The sequence below is a fragment of the Petaurus breviceps genome, unplaced genomic scaffold (genome assembly GCF_028583685.1).
Source record: "Petaurus breviceps papuanus isolate PSGF00001 unplaced genomic scaffold, PetGlider_PUasm1.0 185, whole genome shotgun sequence".
NCBI lineage: Eukaryota > Metazoa > Chordata > Mammalia > Diprotodontia > Petauridae > Petaurus > Petaurus breviceps.
Genome location: NW_027185797.1, coordinates 23,203,010 through 23,218,547, shown reverse-complemented (window position 1 = coordinate 23,218,547; position 15,538 = coordinate 23,203,010). Strand labels below are relative to the sequence as shown.

General features: G+C 46.7%; 1 protein-coding gene across 1 annotated transcript in view; it reads left to right on the top strand.

Annotated features, from left to right (window-relative positions):
- The window catches only part of OSBPL10 (oxysterol binding protein like 10), a 215,765-nt gene that overhangs the window by 139,468 nt on the left and 60,759 nt on the right, over nucleotides 1-15,538 (top strand). Inside the window, exon 6 of the mRNA XM_069088572.1 lies at nucleotides 1,855-2,009. Coding sequence (XP_068944673.1) covers nucleotides 1,855-2,009 — 155 coding nt within the window. The remainder of the gene's footprint in view (nucleotides 1-1,854; nucleotides 2,010-15,538) is intronic.

Sequence of the window (15,538 nt, the reverse complement as noted above, 5' to 3'; positions counted from 1 at the left end):
AAGGTTAAGTGACTTGCCCAGGGTCACACATCTGGTATGTGACCGAGGTGGGATTTGATTCTGGGCTTTGCTGATTTCCAGGTCTGCTCCCTGATTATAGCATGTGCCGTTCCTCTTGTGGGAAGAACCAAACTCTTCCTCTGCCCATTATTTTAAATATTGGAACGGGGCCGTGAAGGGCTCAGAAGTGCTTTCTGCTCTTTTGGTGCCAATTTGGGCAGGGAGGGGCGAGGGGGAAGTTTTGGAAATTGGCAAATTGGTTCAGAAGTGACCCTTTAAAAAAAAAAGAGGTTGTGTGACCATGTCACTAGGAAGTGGGACTTCACTGATACCAGAGGAGAGCTTGATAGCATTTCAGAGTCAGGGGAGCACCACTGGCTGCCTCCAGAGAATCCTTTCTCACAGGCAGCATACGTGGCTGGTGTGTGAAGACCACTGAGGAGGAGGAGGCTGTCAGGTCTTAACTGGCTTCTTTGTGAAAATCCCCTCTTTCCCCCATTGTTCTTAGTCCTACCAGTCGGACCCACAGGGGACACATGTCCTCATTGCATAGGGCTTTAGAACGTGGGTCCCAGGAAAACGAGCTCCCTGATTGCAGCTGGAGTTGGATTTTTTAGTGGGGATTCTTATTGCCTGGCAGTTGTCCTGGTACGTAGTAAATGCTCTAGAAAGGCTTGAATCAGACTAGCCCTACAGACACGTGAAGGCTACAATTGTCCCTCTCCCTTCCTCCACACCCACCCCTCCAAGTCTTTTCTCCATGGTTAGCATCTTTATTTTTTGAGATGATTGGAACTCAGAACCCTTGGGAGTCTTCCTTTGGATTCTCTACAGTTTATCCAAGACCTCCGTAGAACTTGCTCCCTGAAATTGGCTGTAATAACTCCAGCGGGTTCTGACTAGCAGGACCCCTCCCTTTTTAGTGCTCAGCACTACATTGGGGTAGGAAGGAAGGAAGGAAAGGCCTGGGCCAGAGCTGTGCTTTCAGTGTGCAGTCCAGCACTCACCCACGTCTTGATCTTAGGACCTCTTTATATTCTTAAAAATTATTGAGGATCTCCCTAAAGAGTGCTTGTTTGTGTAGATTATACCTGTTGATATTTGCTGTATTAGACATTTAAAGTGTCTTCGTATTATTTGGAAAATAGTTTTGACCTCCCAGATCTCCTGAAAGGGTCTCGGAACCCCTGGGAGCTGCTGGGCCACACTTTGAGAAGTACTCGTGTAAAAAATTCTTGATTTCTGTATCCTCAGAGCTTAGAGTCTCTGGCACATAGTAGGCACTTAATAAATGTGTATAAAATGAACTGAATGAATGCTGAAGAAACTTCCTCTGTCTGAAAATCCTCATCACCAAATGACTTCTCCAGGATCACAGAGACTGTCCGTGCCAGAGGTGGATTTGAACATGCGTCATCTTCACTCTGAGGCCAGAGCTCGCATCAAATTAGCCTTCAGTAGCTCTGGCTGTCACATACTTGGTAGGAGAGGATTTGGTTTTACTTTTTAAAACCTTATCCAAATTCACAAGTTGTTGTGTGAACATTAAAAAAAATTCTGAAGAGCTTGTTTTTATTCTGGTATCTAGTAAAAATGACCCCTGATTTAAGCAAATAGATGTTTAAGATGCCAATAAAGCTATTTTGTGAGGATGTGTAGAGAGGTCAATGTCTAACCTAAAGATGTGTAGCAGTGAGGTTACTAGTCCTTGAATGAAGACAGTGAGAATGTACCATTGTGATAGCACCACCAGTCAAGCCTGTGTGGTGTCCTGGTAACATGAAGTGGAAATCTGGGGCTCTTTAAATGTTGGATGTGGAAAATACTTGACATCATTCTAGGTCTTTATTTCAGAAAACCTGGGATGGCACGGCCCCAAGTCACATTCCACAGATCAACTGAGAAACGGGGCGGTGGGCTTGTTACCGTCGGCCGGCTCCAGCATCATGTGGGCAGCCTTACCCAACTCCACTGGAAGCAAAGACACGCCATCCGAGCCGGAGCCCAAGGTGAGTCCAGCCTCTCTCAACACCAGCCCTTCACTGGTAATATCTTGGGTTGCAGCTGGTTAAGAAAGTGAGCCCAGGCATCTTTTCACTCGAAGGGGGCCGGAATGATTAAAGAGTTGGCTTGTCGGTAGGAAGTCGGCAGCTTTGTGCATGCCTCTCCTTAGGCTGACGCTCTTGTCAGCCACGGTGGATGAATTGTGAGTGTATGAATGATGAATCCCATATTTTCATTGAAATTGGAGTCATTTTACTGCCAGTGGGAGAATTCTAATGGGCCCATTAACAACGTTGCCCACTGACATGATGGGAGCTCTGATGATGTATTATGTCACTCTCTTGAGTAATAGCTGCTTAATTCAGTTCAGGGTAATGTGATGCGTGACAGCCGTGGCTGAATTAGCCAGCCCCTCCCTCCCATCCTGCTTGGATGGGCCACATGCTGTGGACCAGGTGCTAAGATGTTGGGCTCAAGTAGGTGGGAGCCAGGCCCAGACTTTCCTCCTAAGTGATGCTTGGCCCAAACTTCTCCTTGAAAAGGCATCAGGTCAGTTTTCTCCTGTTCCCTTTACTTTGTGTTGTATGATGGTGATTCCTTTTTCGCGTCTATGTGAGGGCACATGTGTGCGTGCTTTTCAGATGATGTTCTAGAAATGAAGGGAAAACTGTGCAGGCCCAAGATTATGTGTCAGAGACAACTCCAGATTTCCGTGAACATTTTGTGCGTGGAAGTATCAGGGCTCTCCAGATGGCCTGTGAGCCTCCAAGGGCTGACTTCACTCAAAACCGACACAGTGCATTGGGTCAATTTCAGGGATGGCGCCTGAGGACGTCATCACTAGAGATCTCGTACTGAATCACCCATCAAATACTCCCTAAGCACCAACCAGGCAACAAATGGTAAACGAGATGGACAGAAGATAGGAAACATCTTATAAGGATGTGTCCAGTAATTACCATGTTCTTACCTAATCTAGTAATAACTGTAGTATTAGTATGATGAATAATAATTGTAATGTTATCGATAATAGTATAGACAATTAGGTGGCACAGTGGAGAGAGCAGAAAGACTTGGGGTCAGGAAGACCTGAGTTCAAATCCAGCTCAAGATACTTCCTAGCTGTGTGACCCTGGGCAAGTCATGTAACTTCTGTCTGTCCCTCATCTGTAAAATGGGGACCATAATAACACCTACCTGCCAGGATGGTTGTAAGGGTCAAATGAGACTGTATTTGTAAAGTGCTTTGTAAATTTAAAAGAATATATATATATGTGTGTGTGTGTGTGTGTGTAGGCGTGTATACACACACACACACTATTTGTAGCAGTTGTAATGGTAATAGCTACCATAAGATGTTTGCAAAGTGCTTTACTAGCATCTCATTTAGTCCTTAAAATGACCCAATAAAGGCGGGCCTACTAACTCATTACCATCCCCATTTTACAGATGAGGATCATAGTGTCATGTCTACTGCTGGAAGGGCAGTCTAGTCTTGCTTAGTCTTGCTTCTTCCTTTTACAGAGAAGGAAACCAACGCCAGGTACATCAAGCGACCTGCCCAGAGTCAATGCTGGTTGCAGGCCTCAGCAGTGGGATTCGAACCCAGACCTTCCGACTCCGTTCTGCTGTGCCTTGATGGCCTGTTAACTCAGAGAGGTTGAGGGATGTGTCTGTGGTTCAGTGGGGAGGAGGTTTCAGAGTGTAATTGGAACTTCAGGCTTCCTGACTCCAACCTAATGCTTTATCTGCTATGGTCTCTTGCCACTCTAAGAAAAATCATGATGATGATGATAACATCAGCAGTGGGCATTACTGTAAGGGAAGAGCATGTATCTGGCATCGGTGTGGGGATTGTGGCTTGTTATTCGTTTATATAAATAATTAGTGAATTACTAATTATTGAATTAGTTGAGTTGGAGGGGCAGTGATTCTGCTGGATCCCAGCTACCTTTTACAGGTTATAGTAGGGTCTGTGAGGTCAGTGGGATGCAGAAATATGAGAGAGTTTAAAAACAGACAGGACAGTCTTCTTCCTGATAGAGAGCCATGGAGCTTAGCCTGGGATGAATATTCCCAGATTCTTAGGGTGAGGAAAGGAGACAAATGGGGGGATGGGGACATCCTCGATCCCTGGGGATTTGTTTAGGGTCATGGTTGGTATGGGCAGGAAGGCTGCATAGATACACAATTTTTGTTTGCAGGTCTGGCGAATCTTTTTAAAAAGCTTCACATACATGTGTATATGTACATATACATACATACATACAGATATATGTATATATGCAGGGTTTTTTACATCATGGTCATTTATGGAAATACCAAGGGATTCTACTCCCCTTCCAAATTGAATACTTCTTTGTAAAAGAGGAAAACTAGGTAAAAACACTGAATAGTGTGACCATGTCTGACTGTGCATGTGACACTCTGCTCCGGTAGTCCCCCACTTCGATGAGGATGCAGTCAGGCTTCATTGTTTATGAAAAGACATCATTGGTTTTTTCTTTTATTTTTTTCAGTCCGTGGTCAGCATTAAAAGCGCTCTACAATATGACTCCAGTCTACTTTTGCAGGCTTAATTAATGTTATTCCCATTCTTAGGCCTCACTTTCCAGTCACTCTGGCCTATTTACTGTTCCCAGTACACATCACATGGTGGTTCCCACCTTTCCACCTTAGCCCAGGCTGTAGGAAGCATCTGGAATGCTTTCCCTCCTCACCTTTTCCTCTTAGAATACAAACTTTCTCCAAGGAGTCAGTTCAGGTGCCGCTGCCAAGGGCTTCCAAGGCCTTTGGTCTCCTAGGCTAGGAAAGTGGCCATGTGGGGCTGTTCTTTTTAACCTGACTCCTTTCAGCTTAGAGGGAATGTAAGATGTTCTGGATTATGTCTAGAAGTGAGAGTGGCCTTCTTGGAAGTGCTCTGGTTCCTGTCATAGCAATGACTGAACTGAGGCTGCTGGGCTTTTGTTTTCATTCAGGCTTGTTCTTTGGTTGTACAATTTGAAGTATGTTGGTGTAGCCATCTCTCTGATCCCCTTTTTCCTCCTCTTCCCTTCTCCCTCTCCTCCTTCTCCCCCTCTCTCTAGACTGTATGGCCTCCTTCCCATTCCTCATATACAACTCTCCATCTCCTTTCTCCATGCTTTTGAATTGGCTGTTCCCCTTGCCTGGAATCCACCCCCTTCTCATTGTGTATACTTGCTTTCCTCACTGTCAATCTGTGTGTTTTGGGGGGGTGTAGAGGAGGCCTGCTTGGTTGCTAAGGGTCATGCTAGTCCATTTCAGTAAATACTTTGTGCCATCTGTGCCGCTCAGCTAAGTATGAAGGCAAGCTCACCGATGGGGGCTTGTGAGCTGCAGACCTACAAAATACCTTGTGCTGGGGAGGTTGCCATTCTGCATTTGATTTAGGGTGGTAGCCCCAGAGAGAGGCCCATGCCTGCGTGCATACATATTTGTCTTCTTCAGATAGAGGGGGTGTTTTATATGTCTATGCCCAATTCCTAGCACAGTGCCTGGCTCATAGTTGGTACTCAGTAAATTATTAATTATTGATCGCCTAACCCGCTCACATTTGGGTTAGACTTAAACATTTCTGAAGCATGTTGAGAAAGGGATGTATATAAAGCCGCTAGGTGGCTTGGTGTAGTAGCATCCTGAGTTTGGAATCAGGGGGGCCTGAGTTCAAATCCAGCCTCAGGCACTCACTAGCTCTGTGGGCCTGGGCAAGCCCCTTTACCCTGTTTGCCTCAGTTTCCTCATCTGTAAAGTGAACTGGAGAAGGAAATGGCCAACCTCTCCAGGATCTTTACCAAGAAAACCCCAGGGCGGAGGGGGGGCTTGGAGAGTCGGAATCAACTAAAATGACTGAAAAACAAAGAGACATCTTGCCTTTTCCCAGTCTCTTCCTCTCTCCCTCCCCCCCAGATCTCAGCATCAGATAATGTTATAGGAACAATGTTTATAGAGAAAAATGCTTCTTTTCGATTTGGTACGTCTTTAGTGGAGTCCACAGAGACTCAGAATCAGCTATGCTATCAGAGGCAGGGATTTCATGGCTTCTATTCTTCTGGGGACAGAAGTAGCTCAATGTGAAAGTGAAATATTTTTCCATAATGAAATGAGTTAAGATCTCCATTTACCCCATTACGGGAACGATATTTCAAGCCACTAATTCAGGGTTGGATTAAAGTCACCCAAAGAGGCTCTTGGGGTGTTCCATTTGGTGAAGGAACATCTTAGCTCTTTGGAGAGGGGCGATGTCATTTAATAGGCGGCTGGGGGTGGGGGCTTGGAGGGTGACCCAGGCCACCACCGCCATCCCATCCCTCCCTGCAGACAGCCTGTGCAGCAGCGATTAAGCCAAATGGACTGGGGGAAATCACGGGTTTAATTATCTGATAAGCAGGCTGCAATCCCCACAGGGGGAAAATCGTCTTGTAAGTATAAAAGACAGAGAGCGGTATTTGGGAGAGAGCTCTCTCTCCAGAGGAGTTTCCCTGCTCCTGGTGGAATTGTGCGGTTTAGCCCTGGAGCTTTTAATCCTTTAATGGCGCAGCAGGCTAGCAGGAATGACTGGCCTCAAACAATCCCCTGATATTGAGGTGTGAACCCTGCCTGGTGTGAACTGCGCTGCTCAACCCCTGGGTATGTCTCCTCAAGTCCCACCTTCGTTTCTTGGCTGATTTGAATCGAGGTAAAATTGTAGAGGATATGAGTAGTGGTGGCAGAGATGTGTGTGTGTCTGCACATACACACGTTTATTATAAGCTTCATTAGCATATTTTGCCCTTTGGGGGGGAGGATGAGTGATGCAGAAATATGTTTTGCAAGACTGTATTTATAGTAGGGTCTTGTATTTCTTGCATTCTGAACAGGTGGGAGAGACTATGCAACTGAATGTAAAAATTAAATTAAAAAACAAGTGTCGTTGTTGCCTTTTGTTTGTCCATATGTCGTTGCTGGCTATGCCACGTCCCCTCAAGCCCCCGCCCCCTTGTAACAAACACAAAACCCAGGCTGAATGGTCATGTAGCAGCTGACAGGATACTCCTGGTCCAGAACTGGCCAGTACCTCAGGGGCCACTGCTGCCACGATTGTCCATGTGAGGAACACATAGTCGTGAAAGAATGGGGCTGGGACCCAGGTTTTCTGACACCAGTCCATGTTTCCCCACTGCTTTATACCCTTGTTTCTGAAGGTAGGCAGCATTCTCTACCCATAGATCCCTACCCCTCATTTCCTGTCACTCTGATGTCTTCCCCCCTTCACCCCATGTCTCATGATGCAGTGACCCTGCTCCTACCAAGGCAAACCCCTCCTCTTGTTCATGTCCATCCCATCTCCTCCCACAGACTGCTCCCCTCCCTGTCATCCCCACTGTTACTTAATTTTAGTCCCTCCCTAGCTTGCTCCTTCCCTCCTGCCTTCAAACATGCCTGTGGCTCCACAATCCTGAAAAACCCTCCCTTGGCCCTTCCAACCCAGCTTACTGTTGTCCTGTGTCTCTTCTGCCCTTTGTGACTAAACCCCTAGAAAAGACATCTGAGTACAGTGGGTGCCTCCCTTTTGCTCCCACTCTCCCCTAACCCCGTACAGTCTGGCTTCTGACCTTATCATTCCATCCAAAGTGACCGCTGACCTCTCAGTTGCCAAATCTCATGGTCTGTTCTCAGCCCTTATTCTCCTTGACCTGTCTCCCTGTGGTCTTGGGCACTGACGGTCACCCTTTCTTCTTTGATATTCTCTTCTCTCTGAGTTTTCAGGACTCCCCCTCTCCCAGTTCTCCTCCTGCCCATCTGATGACTCCTTCTCTGTGTCCTTTGCTGGATCCTCCCCCAGATCAGACCCTCTAACTGTAGGAGCCCTCAGGGCTCTGTCCTGGGCCCCCTTCTCTCCTCTCTCTAGACAGACTGCTTCACTGGGTGGTCTCCTCAGTGCCCATACATTTCATTACCATCTCACTGCTAATGATTCTCTGATCTTCTGTCCTGCCCTAGTCTCTTCAGACCTCCACTGTCACATCTCCCGCTGCCTTTTTGACACCCCGAACTCAACATGTCCAAAATGGCACTCATTCTTTCCCCACCAAAACCCTTCACAGTCCTACCTTCCCTGTTACTGTAGAGGGGTACCCCATCATCATGGGCTCTCAGGCTCACAGCCTAGGGGTCTTGGATGCCCCACCATATCCAGGCTGTTGCCAGGACCCATCAATTTCACCTTTGTGACATCTCCCAAATACAGCCCCTTCTCTCTTCTGGCACAGCCCCACCCTCGTGCAGACCCTCCTCCCCTCACACCTGCTGGGAGGAGGTCTGCCTCCCTCAAGTCTCCCCACTCCAGTCCATCCTCCACTCAGTCACTAAAGTGATCAGGTCACCATCCCCACTCAGTAAACTCCCATGGCTACCTGGTGCCTCCAGGATCAAATACAAAATGCTGTTTGGCATTCAAAGCCCCCCCTAAGCTGGTCCCCTCCTGCTTTTCCAGTCTTCTTACACTTTATTCCCCAGCACATGCTCTTGCATTCACCGACACTGGCCTCCTGTCTGTCTCACACACAGCACCCTCCACTTCTCAGCTCCAGGAATTGCCTCTGTCTGTCCTCTGTGCTTAGAACACTTCCCTTTTCCACTCTAACCGCTGACCTCCTGCTACAATCTTACCTTCTTCAGGAAGCCTTTCCTAGCCCTTCTTAATTACTTCCTAATTAATGCTTCCTTAATTATTTCCTATTCTAAATCTAGATTCCTTCATAAATATGTATGTATATGCATACACATAGATATGACTTTGCATGTCCCCCCTCCCCCCCACTAGATTATAAGCCCCTTGAGGGCAGAGACTGTCTGTCTTTGGCTTTTCTTTGTGTCTCCACGGCTCAGCAAGCACGGTGCCCATAGCAGGTGTTTATTGCTTGAGCTGTTTCAGCATCATTCTGGGCTTTTTTCACTGTTATACAGAGTTTCTGAAAGTGTGAAGCATTTCTTACTCATACATAGACTTCCTTGAGAGGCATCAGAGTCCATTTATCTTAGACACAAACAAGGTAATGAAAGGTATTTCTTGGTTCCGCCTCACCTTCCTGCGTCATCTGCTTAAGTGGGGGTCTCGTCACAGAGAGGGTTTTAAGCCCCGATGCCTGATTCGGGGTCTGTTGGCCTACGATGGATAAACACTTGGGACTGTCAGCATTCTGACCCCAGGCCCAACGCAATTATTGTCTGCTGGCCTCATATGACTGAAAATTACATTTCTTCCTCCCTGCGGCTCTTACCCAGATAATCATCCCACCGTGTTTAATTAATTTTGTATGCTTTGCTATGGAGGGAATGCAGCTTTATGAAATCAAACTTGAGAAGAGTTTGTGACAGTTGCGCTTTACTGGAAGCATTTATTCATAGATGTTTTCTTCTCTTGGTGAGATCAGCCTGGGAAGGCAAGGCCATTGACTTGTCTTGGCTCCCAGCTGTGGGGATCCTGGGCTGTGGTGGATGGTCTATATCTAGTCTTGCTACTTGCAGGCATGGCCATGCCACACCTGGTCCTGTGGCCCTTTCTGGTTCCAGCTCTGAGAACAGTAATGAGGTCAACATTATAATTCCCAGAACATCATTCCGTCATTTGACTCAAACTCACTTTCTCCTGTTAGACTGGAAGCTGTTGGGGCAGGGATTTTGTTCTTTCTTTCTCTCTAGTGACCAGAACATAGAAAGTGTTTGGTTCCTCCCAGGGGTGTGAATCCTACCTGCCACATTTCCAACATCCGTTCTTCACTCACAGACCCCCAGTGACGGGGACCTCACCACTACTAATAATAGTCAGCGTCTATTTAGTGTTTTAAGGTGTCATTTATGAAGTAGCTACATCCAAATACAGACCAGTCAATCAGCAAACATTTTAAGAAGACCTTTGTGCCAAGGACTATGGTAGGCATAGGAGATAACATATAAAAATGAAATGGGTGAGTAGATGGATAGAACCCTGACCCTGGAATCAGGAAGATCCAAGTTCTAATCTGACCTCAGACACTTACTACCTGTATGACCCAACTCTTTGCGACCCTATTTGGGGTTTTCTTGGCAGAGATACTGGATGGTTTGCCATTTCCTTCTCCAGTTCATTTTATAGATGAGGAAAGGGAGGCAAACAGGGTGAAGTGACTTGCCCAGGGTCACACAGCCAGCCAGTAAATCTGTCCCTGGGCAAATCCCTTAATCTCGGTTTGCCTTGGTTTATGGTGGAGAGAGTGCTGGGCCTGGAATCAGGAACAGTCGTTTTCCTGGGTTCAAATCTGGCCTTAGACACTGACTCTGTGACCCTGGGCAAGTCACTTAACCCCATTTGCTTTAGTTTCTTCATCTGTCAAATAATCTGGAGAAGGAAATGGCAAACCACTCCAGTATCTTTGCCAGGAAAACCCCAAATGGGGTCATGAGGAGTTGGGCACAACTGAAGGAATTAAACCATAACAAAAAAATAGCAAACAAAGAAAATAATAACACCCACCTCTCTTGGGGTTGTGGAAATAAAATGAGATCATATTTGTGAAGTGCTACATAAATGCTGGCTATTAACAAAAATAATGATAATGCCCCTGCCCCCAGTGGGGCACGCAACGTGTATGTGTGTACCACATACGCGTGCAGACAGAAGGAAAATAAACACAGAATCATTTGAGGATGAAGGCTGTGGCTTCTGGGTGGATCAGGGAGGGTTTCTTGCTTCTGAGTTTTGAAGGAAGCAGGAGATTGTGGTATGGAAGGGAGGAGAGGGTCATTCCAGGCTAAGACTTTCCTCTGCCATGTCCTTCACAAATGGTCTTGGTGTCTGTAAGAAGATGGATCCCAGTGCCTCATGAGGCAGTCCTTTCTTCCTCCTGGGAAATATTTCTTGAAATCAAACTTAGATTTACCAATTTGCCATCAACTCATTGATTCTGGTTCTGCCCTTTAGGGCAGGAAAAACTCAAATTTCTCTTTCTCTTCATAGGCCTTCTACTGATTAAAGTCAACAACCATCACCCTTCAATCCCTACTTCTCCAGGTTGAACATCTCCAGCTCCTCAACCAAATGTATCTGTGGAGTGCTTGAAGATGGCTCTTGGGGTCTTCATAAGTCTTTTCTCTTCTCCAGCCCAAACAGACCTGTCTAGTTGATCTTTGTAGGGTGGTGATCCCCACATGCTTCCTGGTTGACAGGCTTCCTAGCACCTTCCCCAGAATGTGACCTCCAGAGCTGAGCTCAGTGCTCTGAATGTGACCTGATCCACACAGAGTGTGCTGAGTCCTCCTCTTTGGTCTTGGGCAAAATGCCCACTGCCTTCTGCTCTGCCGTGTGCTGGGGTTCAGTTGTTGGGACCCTTAGAGACAGATCCCTGGCTCCTCAGGCACTCTTGGTACCTGGCTAGTGAGGGCAGCAATGGAGTGTCCCTGATCCAGCTAATTTCACAAACATTTACATTTAGATGAGCTTTTAATACTGGCTGAAAATGAAGCCATTTTCTTTTCTTTGGGATAAAAATCTAAAGTTGAGTTAAAAATAAATCTTAGAAAGTAAAACTTTAATTCTAATAAGATGCAAATGACTTAGTTTTGAGAGCTCCCCGGGGAGTTCTTGATTAAAAATTCTATTCTATATCCCATAGACTGGTGTGTTAAGGTTACCTGTTTTATCCCAGCCTTGTGAGAAATTGTCAGTGCTGATTTTCTGGTTTTTAAAAGGAGATTATTATTGGATTCCAAGAGCCACAGTCATGGGGCTGAAACCCGAACACTGCTCATTTGGAGAATGATTGTGAGGGTCAGAGCTGAAAGAGGCCATTTCATCCAACTCTCTCCTGAGGCCCAAGGACATTAGGTGATTTGCCCAGAGTCACATGGGGAGGAAACAGATGATGCTATGTACACACATTGCACGCCCACAGAGATGAATGTGTATATTTATGTGTCTTTATAGGTGTGTATAGATATGCGTAGACAGTCTGGTTTCTAGACCTTCCCCTAACATGCCCTGTCTGCGTGACAGTGCCCCCAGACAACTGTAGGATTCTGAAGTGTAGGTCTTCATTGGCAGAGGGGGTTTCCTCACTTGTAGCTCGCCGGACTGACAAAGATGCCGAGTCTGGACAGTCTCGCACCCCTGCTTTCAGCCCCCTTTTATGTGTTCTCTTTTCCCATCTGGATGTAAGCTCCTTGAGGGCAGTGCCTGAAGAAGCCCTTAATGTAACTGATCTGCACGTAGATGGCACCCATTTGATGCTAAGCTCCTCCAGGGCAGGGCAGGCACTGTCTTTAGCTTCTTTCTATCCCCAGAGCACATAGTAGGCATTTCATAAGTGTTCTTCGACAGATCGAGCTGTCTCCTAGATACAAATACAGGCAAATGCAAGCAGATCTTGTCACAGCTTCATAAATACACGGGCAGTTTTGTGGAGATTATAGCATCATAGGTCCGGGGCTGGAAGGGACACAGACGTCATCCAGACCAACCCCGCTTTTAACAGATGCAGACCCTGAGCAGCCCGATGCCAAGTTAACAGGAAGCAGCAGAACCAGAATTTGAACCCAAGTCCACCACTGGCAGTCTGTCCATCAGACATTACAAGGCAGCTTCCTCTGTGTGATGACAGAACAATTAGGCTTTTTTGGCTGAGTATATAATTTCTTTTTTTTTTTTTTAAAGCAACTGGGGTTAAGTAACTTGCTCAAGGTTACACGGCCATGAGTATATAATTTCTTAACCCATGATGATGATTCATAATGCAGGGATTGTGCCGTGTGGGTAGGCCCATGTGTCAGGACGCCCTGGAAACCAAGGGGCCACTGGGGCTGAGTGTCCTGTGGGTGGATTTGCTCCCAATGCTGCTACACCAATGGGGCTTGGGCAGTGGAGGTACCATCTTGTTTGATGAGGGTCATATTCAAAGATATGCATTGTGGTCCATTAATAAGGTTAGTTGTGGTCCCCTTTTTTTTAATCATGTCTTTAAGAATGATGCTTTTTTCTGTCTGTTTTCCCTCCCTCCAGGGGACAAAAAAAAGTCTTGGCAAAACCTTTCTCAGACCCTGTGTGATCCTGGGCTTAACCTGTGTCTGCCTCAGTTTACTCATTTGTCAAATGTGGATAATAAAGATCAAATGAGTTAACGTGTGGGGCTTTGCAAACATGACAAGGCTATGTCAATGTTAGCTATTTTTCTTATTATTGCTTTATGCCAAAAAAAGTGGTGTTTTGATTATTTTGCCAAAATTCCTCTTCTCCCATTTCTCTCTGATGTGGAGGTCACCTTGCGTCCTCCTGGGCTACATCCACAGCCCCTCAGTTTGGGCAAGCCACAGATTGAGGATTTAGATACAGAGGTACCTTGGGAGGAGGAGAGCGGCCCGGAGCCCAGAGGGTCAGCGAGTTACCATCATCACAGGGCTCCTTACTAGCAGAGACCCAGAAGGTGAAGTGATGTACCCAGCGTCACACAGCTGGTCAGAGACAAAGGCAGGCTTCCAGCCACCATGACCTACCTGGCTTTCTTCCTTACTCCTGAATCATCCCATCCCCAACCCAGTGTTCCGTACCAAAGCAGGGGGGAGGGGAGTGTCAAGTGCACTCCACACCATTGTTCTATGACATAAACAATTAGCAGGGCTGTAGGAAGTGGGCCATGTCTTAGGTCTTCAGTGGGGTACTAGAGCCCTGTGTCCAGTATCTGGCACCTTCTGAAGGATTATGTACTTTGTAGTCTAATGGATGAATGGTGCCTTAGTCAGTGAATGGTTCACCATGGACTCATTCCACTTTGCCCCCTCTACTGACTGGCCTTTCTGCTGCTAGGATGGCAAGAAGAAAAAGAAAAAAGGCAAGTGATGGAGAAGTGTGTAAGAGGATATCCCTTCTTGGCCAGTTTGTGAAGACGATGTGTGCTCAATACCAGTTTATAGAGATGACGTATGCCCCATGCAGATTTGTAGAGATGTGTGCCCCATGCCAGTTTGCAGAGAGGATGTGTGCCCAATGCAAGCTTCTGTAGAAGATACATGCCCCACGCTAGCTGTTGAAAAGGACGTGTAAAGGACGTGTCCCCTGGGCCAGTTGTTAATGACAACAAGACTCTGGTGCCAATGGTTGATGAGAACAAGACCGCAATGTCACTTGTTGACGAGGACATGGAAGAGGACGAAACCTCGATGCCAGCTGTTGAAGAGAACATGTGCCCTGTACCAGTTGTTGAAGAGGAGAAGAGCCCAGTGCCAGTTGTTGGGGAGACGGTAATCTCATCCTTAGTAGACCCCTGCCTTGCTCCTCACAAACAGGGCTGATGGTCTCCTGGTCTGTCCTGATGTTTCTCCCTCTCTGCCTTCTCCTGGCATTGCCCTGTCCTCTTCCTTGCCCATTGGTGATGGAGAAACAACTTGTCTTTCAATCAGCCCAATTGAGGAGAGTCTGGGTGGCCCTCGAACTCCCAAGGGGAAGAGGTTCTGACACTTACTGTCAGTCCATGGGCACCACTCTCCCCCTTTCCTCATCTGTACGATGAGATGGTCAGATTAAATGACCTCTCTGTTCCTTCCCATATTTTGATTGTGGATACAAATAGCAAATTGTTAATAATTTTATATGGAAAACTTGAGGGGCCAAAAAAATATAGTGGCAGTCCTTCACTGACTTAATGAATTGACATGCATTTATTAAGCACCTTCTATCAATCAGCAAACATTTATTAAGTGCCTGCTATGTGCTAATCACCAGGAACTGTGCTAAGTGCTGGGGCACAACTCTTAGGTAGTGATGTTCCCAGGTCAGGGTTTTTCTTTCTTCTCTTTGGGTCAAGGTCAATGGGATGGAACAGAACCACAGCCCTGCAGGGGGGTGTAATTAGATGCTAAATACTTGGAGTGGTCTTTACATTTCTATCCTCAGGGGTCTGACCGTCTCTGCCTTGTTTCCTGAGATTGGCTGTTCTGTTTAAGTCACCATGATCCATAATTTATACTGTGGGGTTGTAGGAGAGAAGGCTGGCCTTAGAGCTGGGAGGGCCTGGGAGAGGTGCCCCCAGAAGAAGATGTGCTGGCTGCCATCTTGGGAGAATGGCCCATGTGTTTGGGATGAAAGGCCATTTGTGATCTGATTCATTACAATTCTCTCAACCCAGGCTGGTTGCAGTCAGGATTGCAGTCAAGGAGGAAGGGACAGAGCAGGGGTAGATACCATCCATCTGTCAGTCTGGAAAGCCCCGTCCTTCCACATGGAGTCCCATCTGGCCTTTGGGGGCAGGAGACAGCCTCAAAGAACCTAAGTGAATTCCTGCCATTATTTCTCAGACACAGAATATTCGTCTGTGTTTGAGTAAAAGGGAGGGGAAACCTTCTTGTGAGAATTGCCTGGTTGGGACCTGGTTGGGCCTTGAAGGACCAGCAGGCCTTAGGTAGCAGTAGCTGACCTTTACATAGCTCTCTCTCCAGTTTGCCAAGGCCTGGTTTCATATGAGCCTCACAATAAGCTGATGAGGAAACCAAGGCAGAGCTTAAATTATTT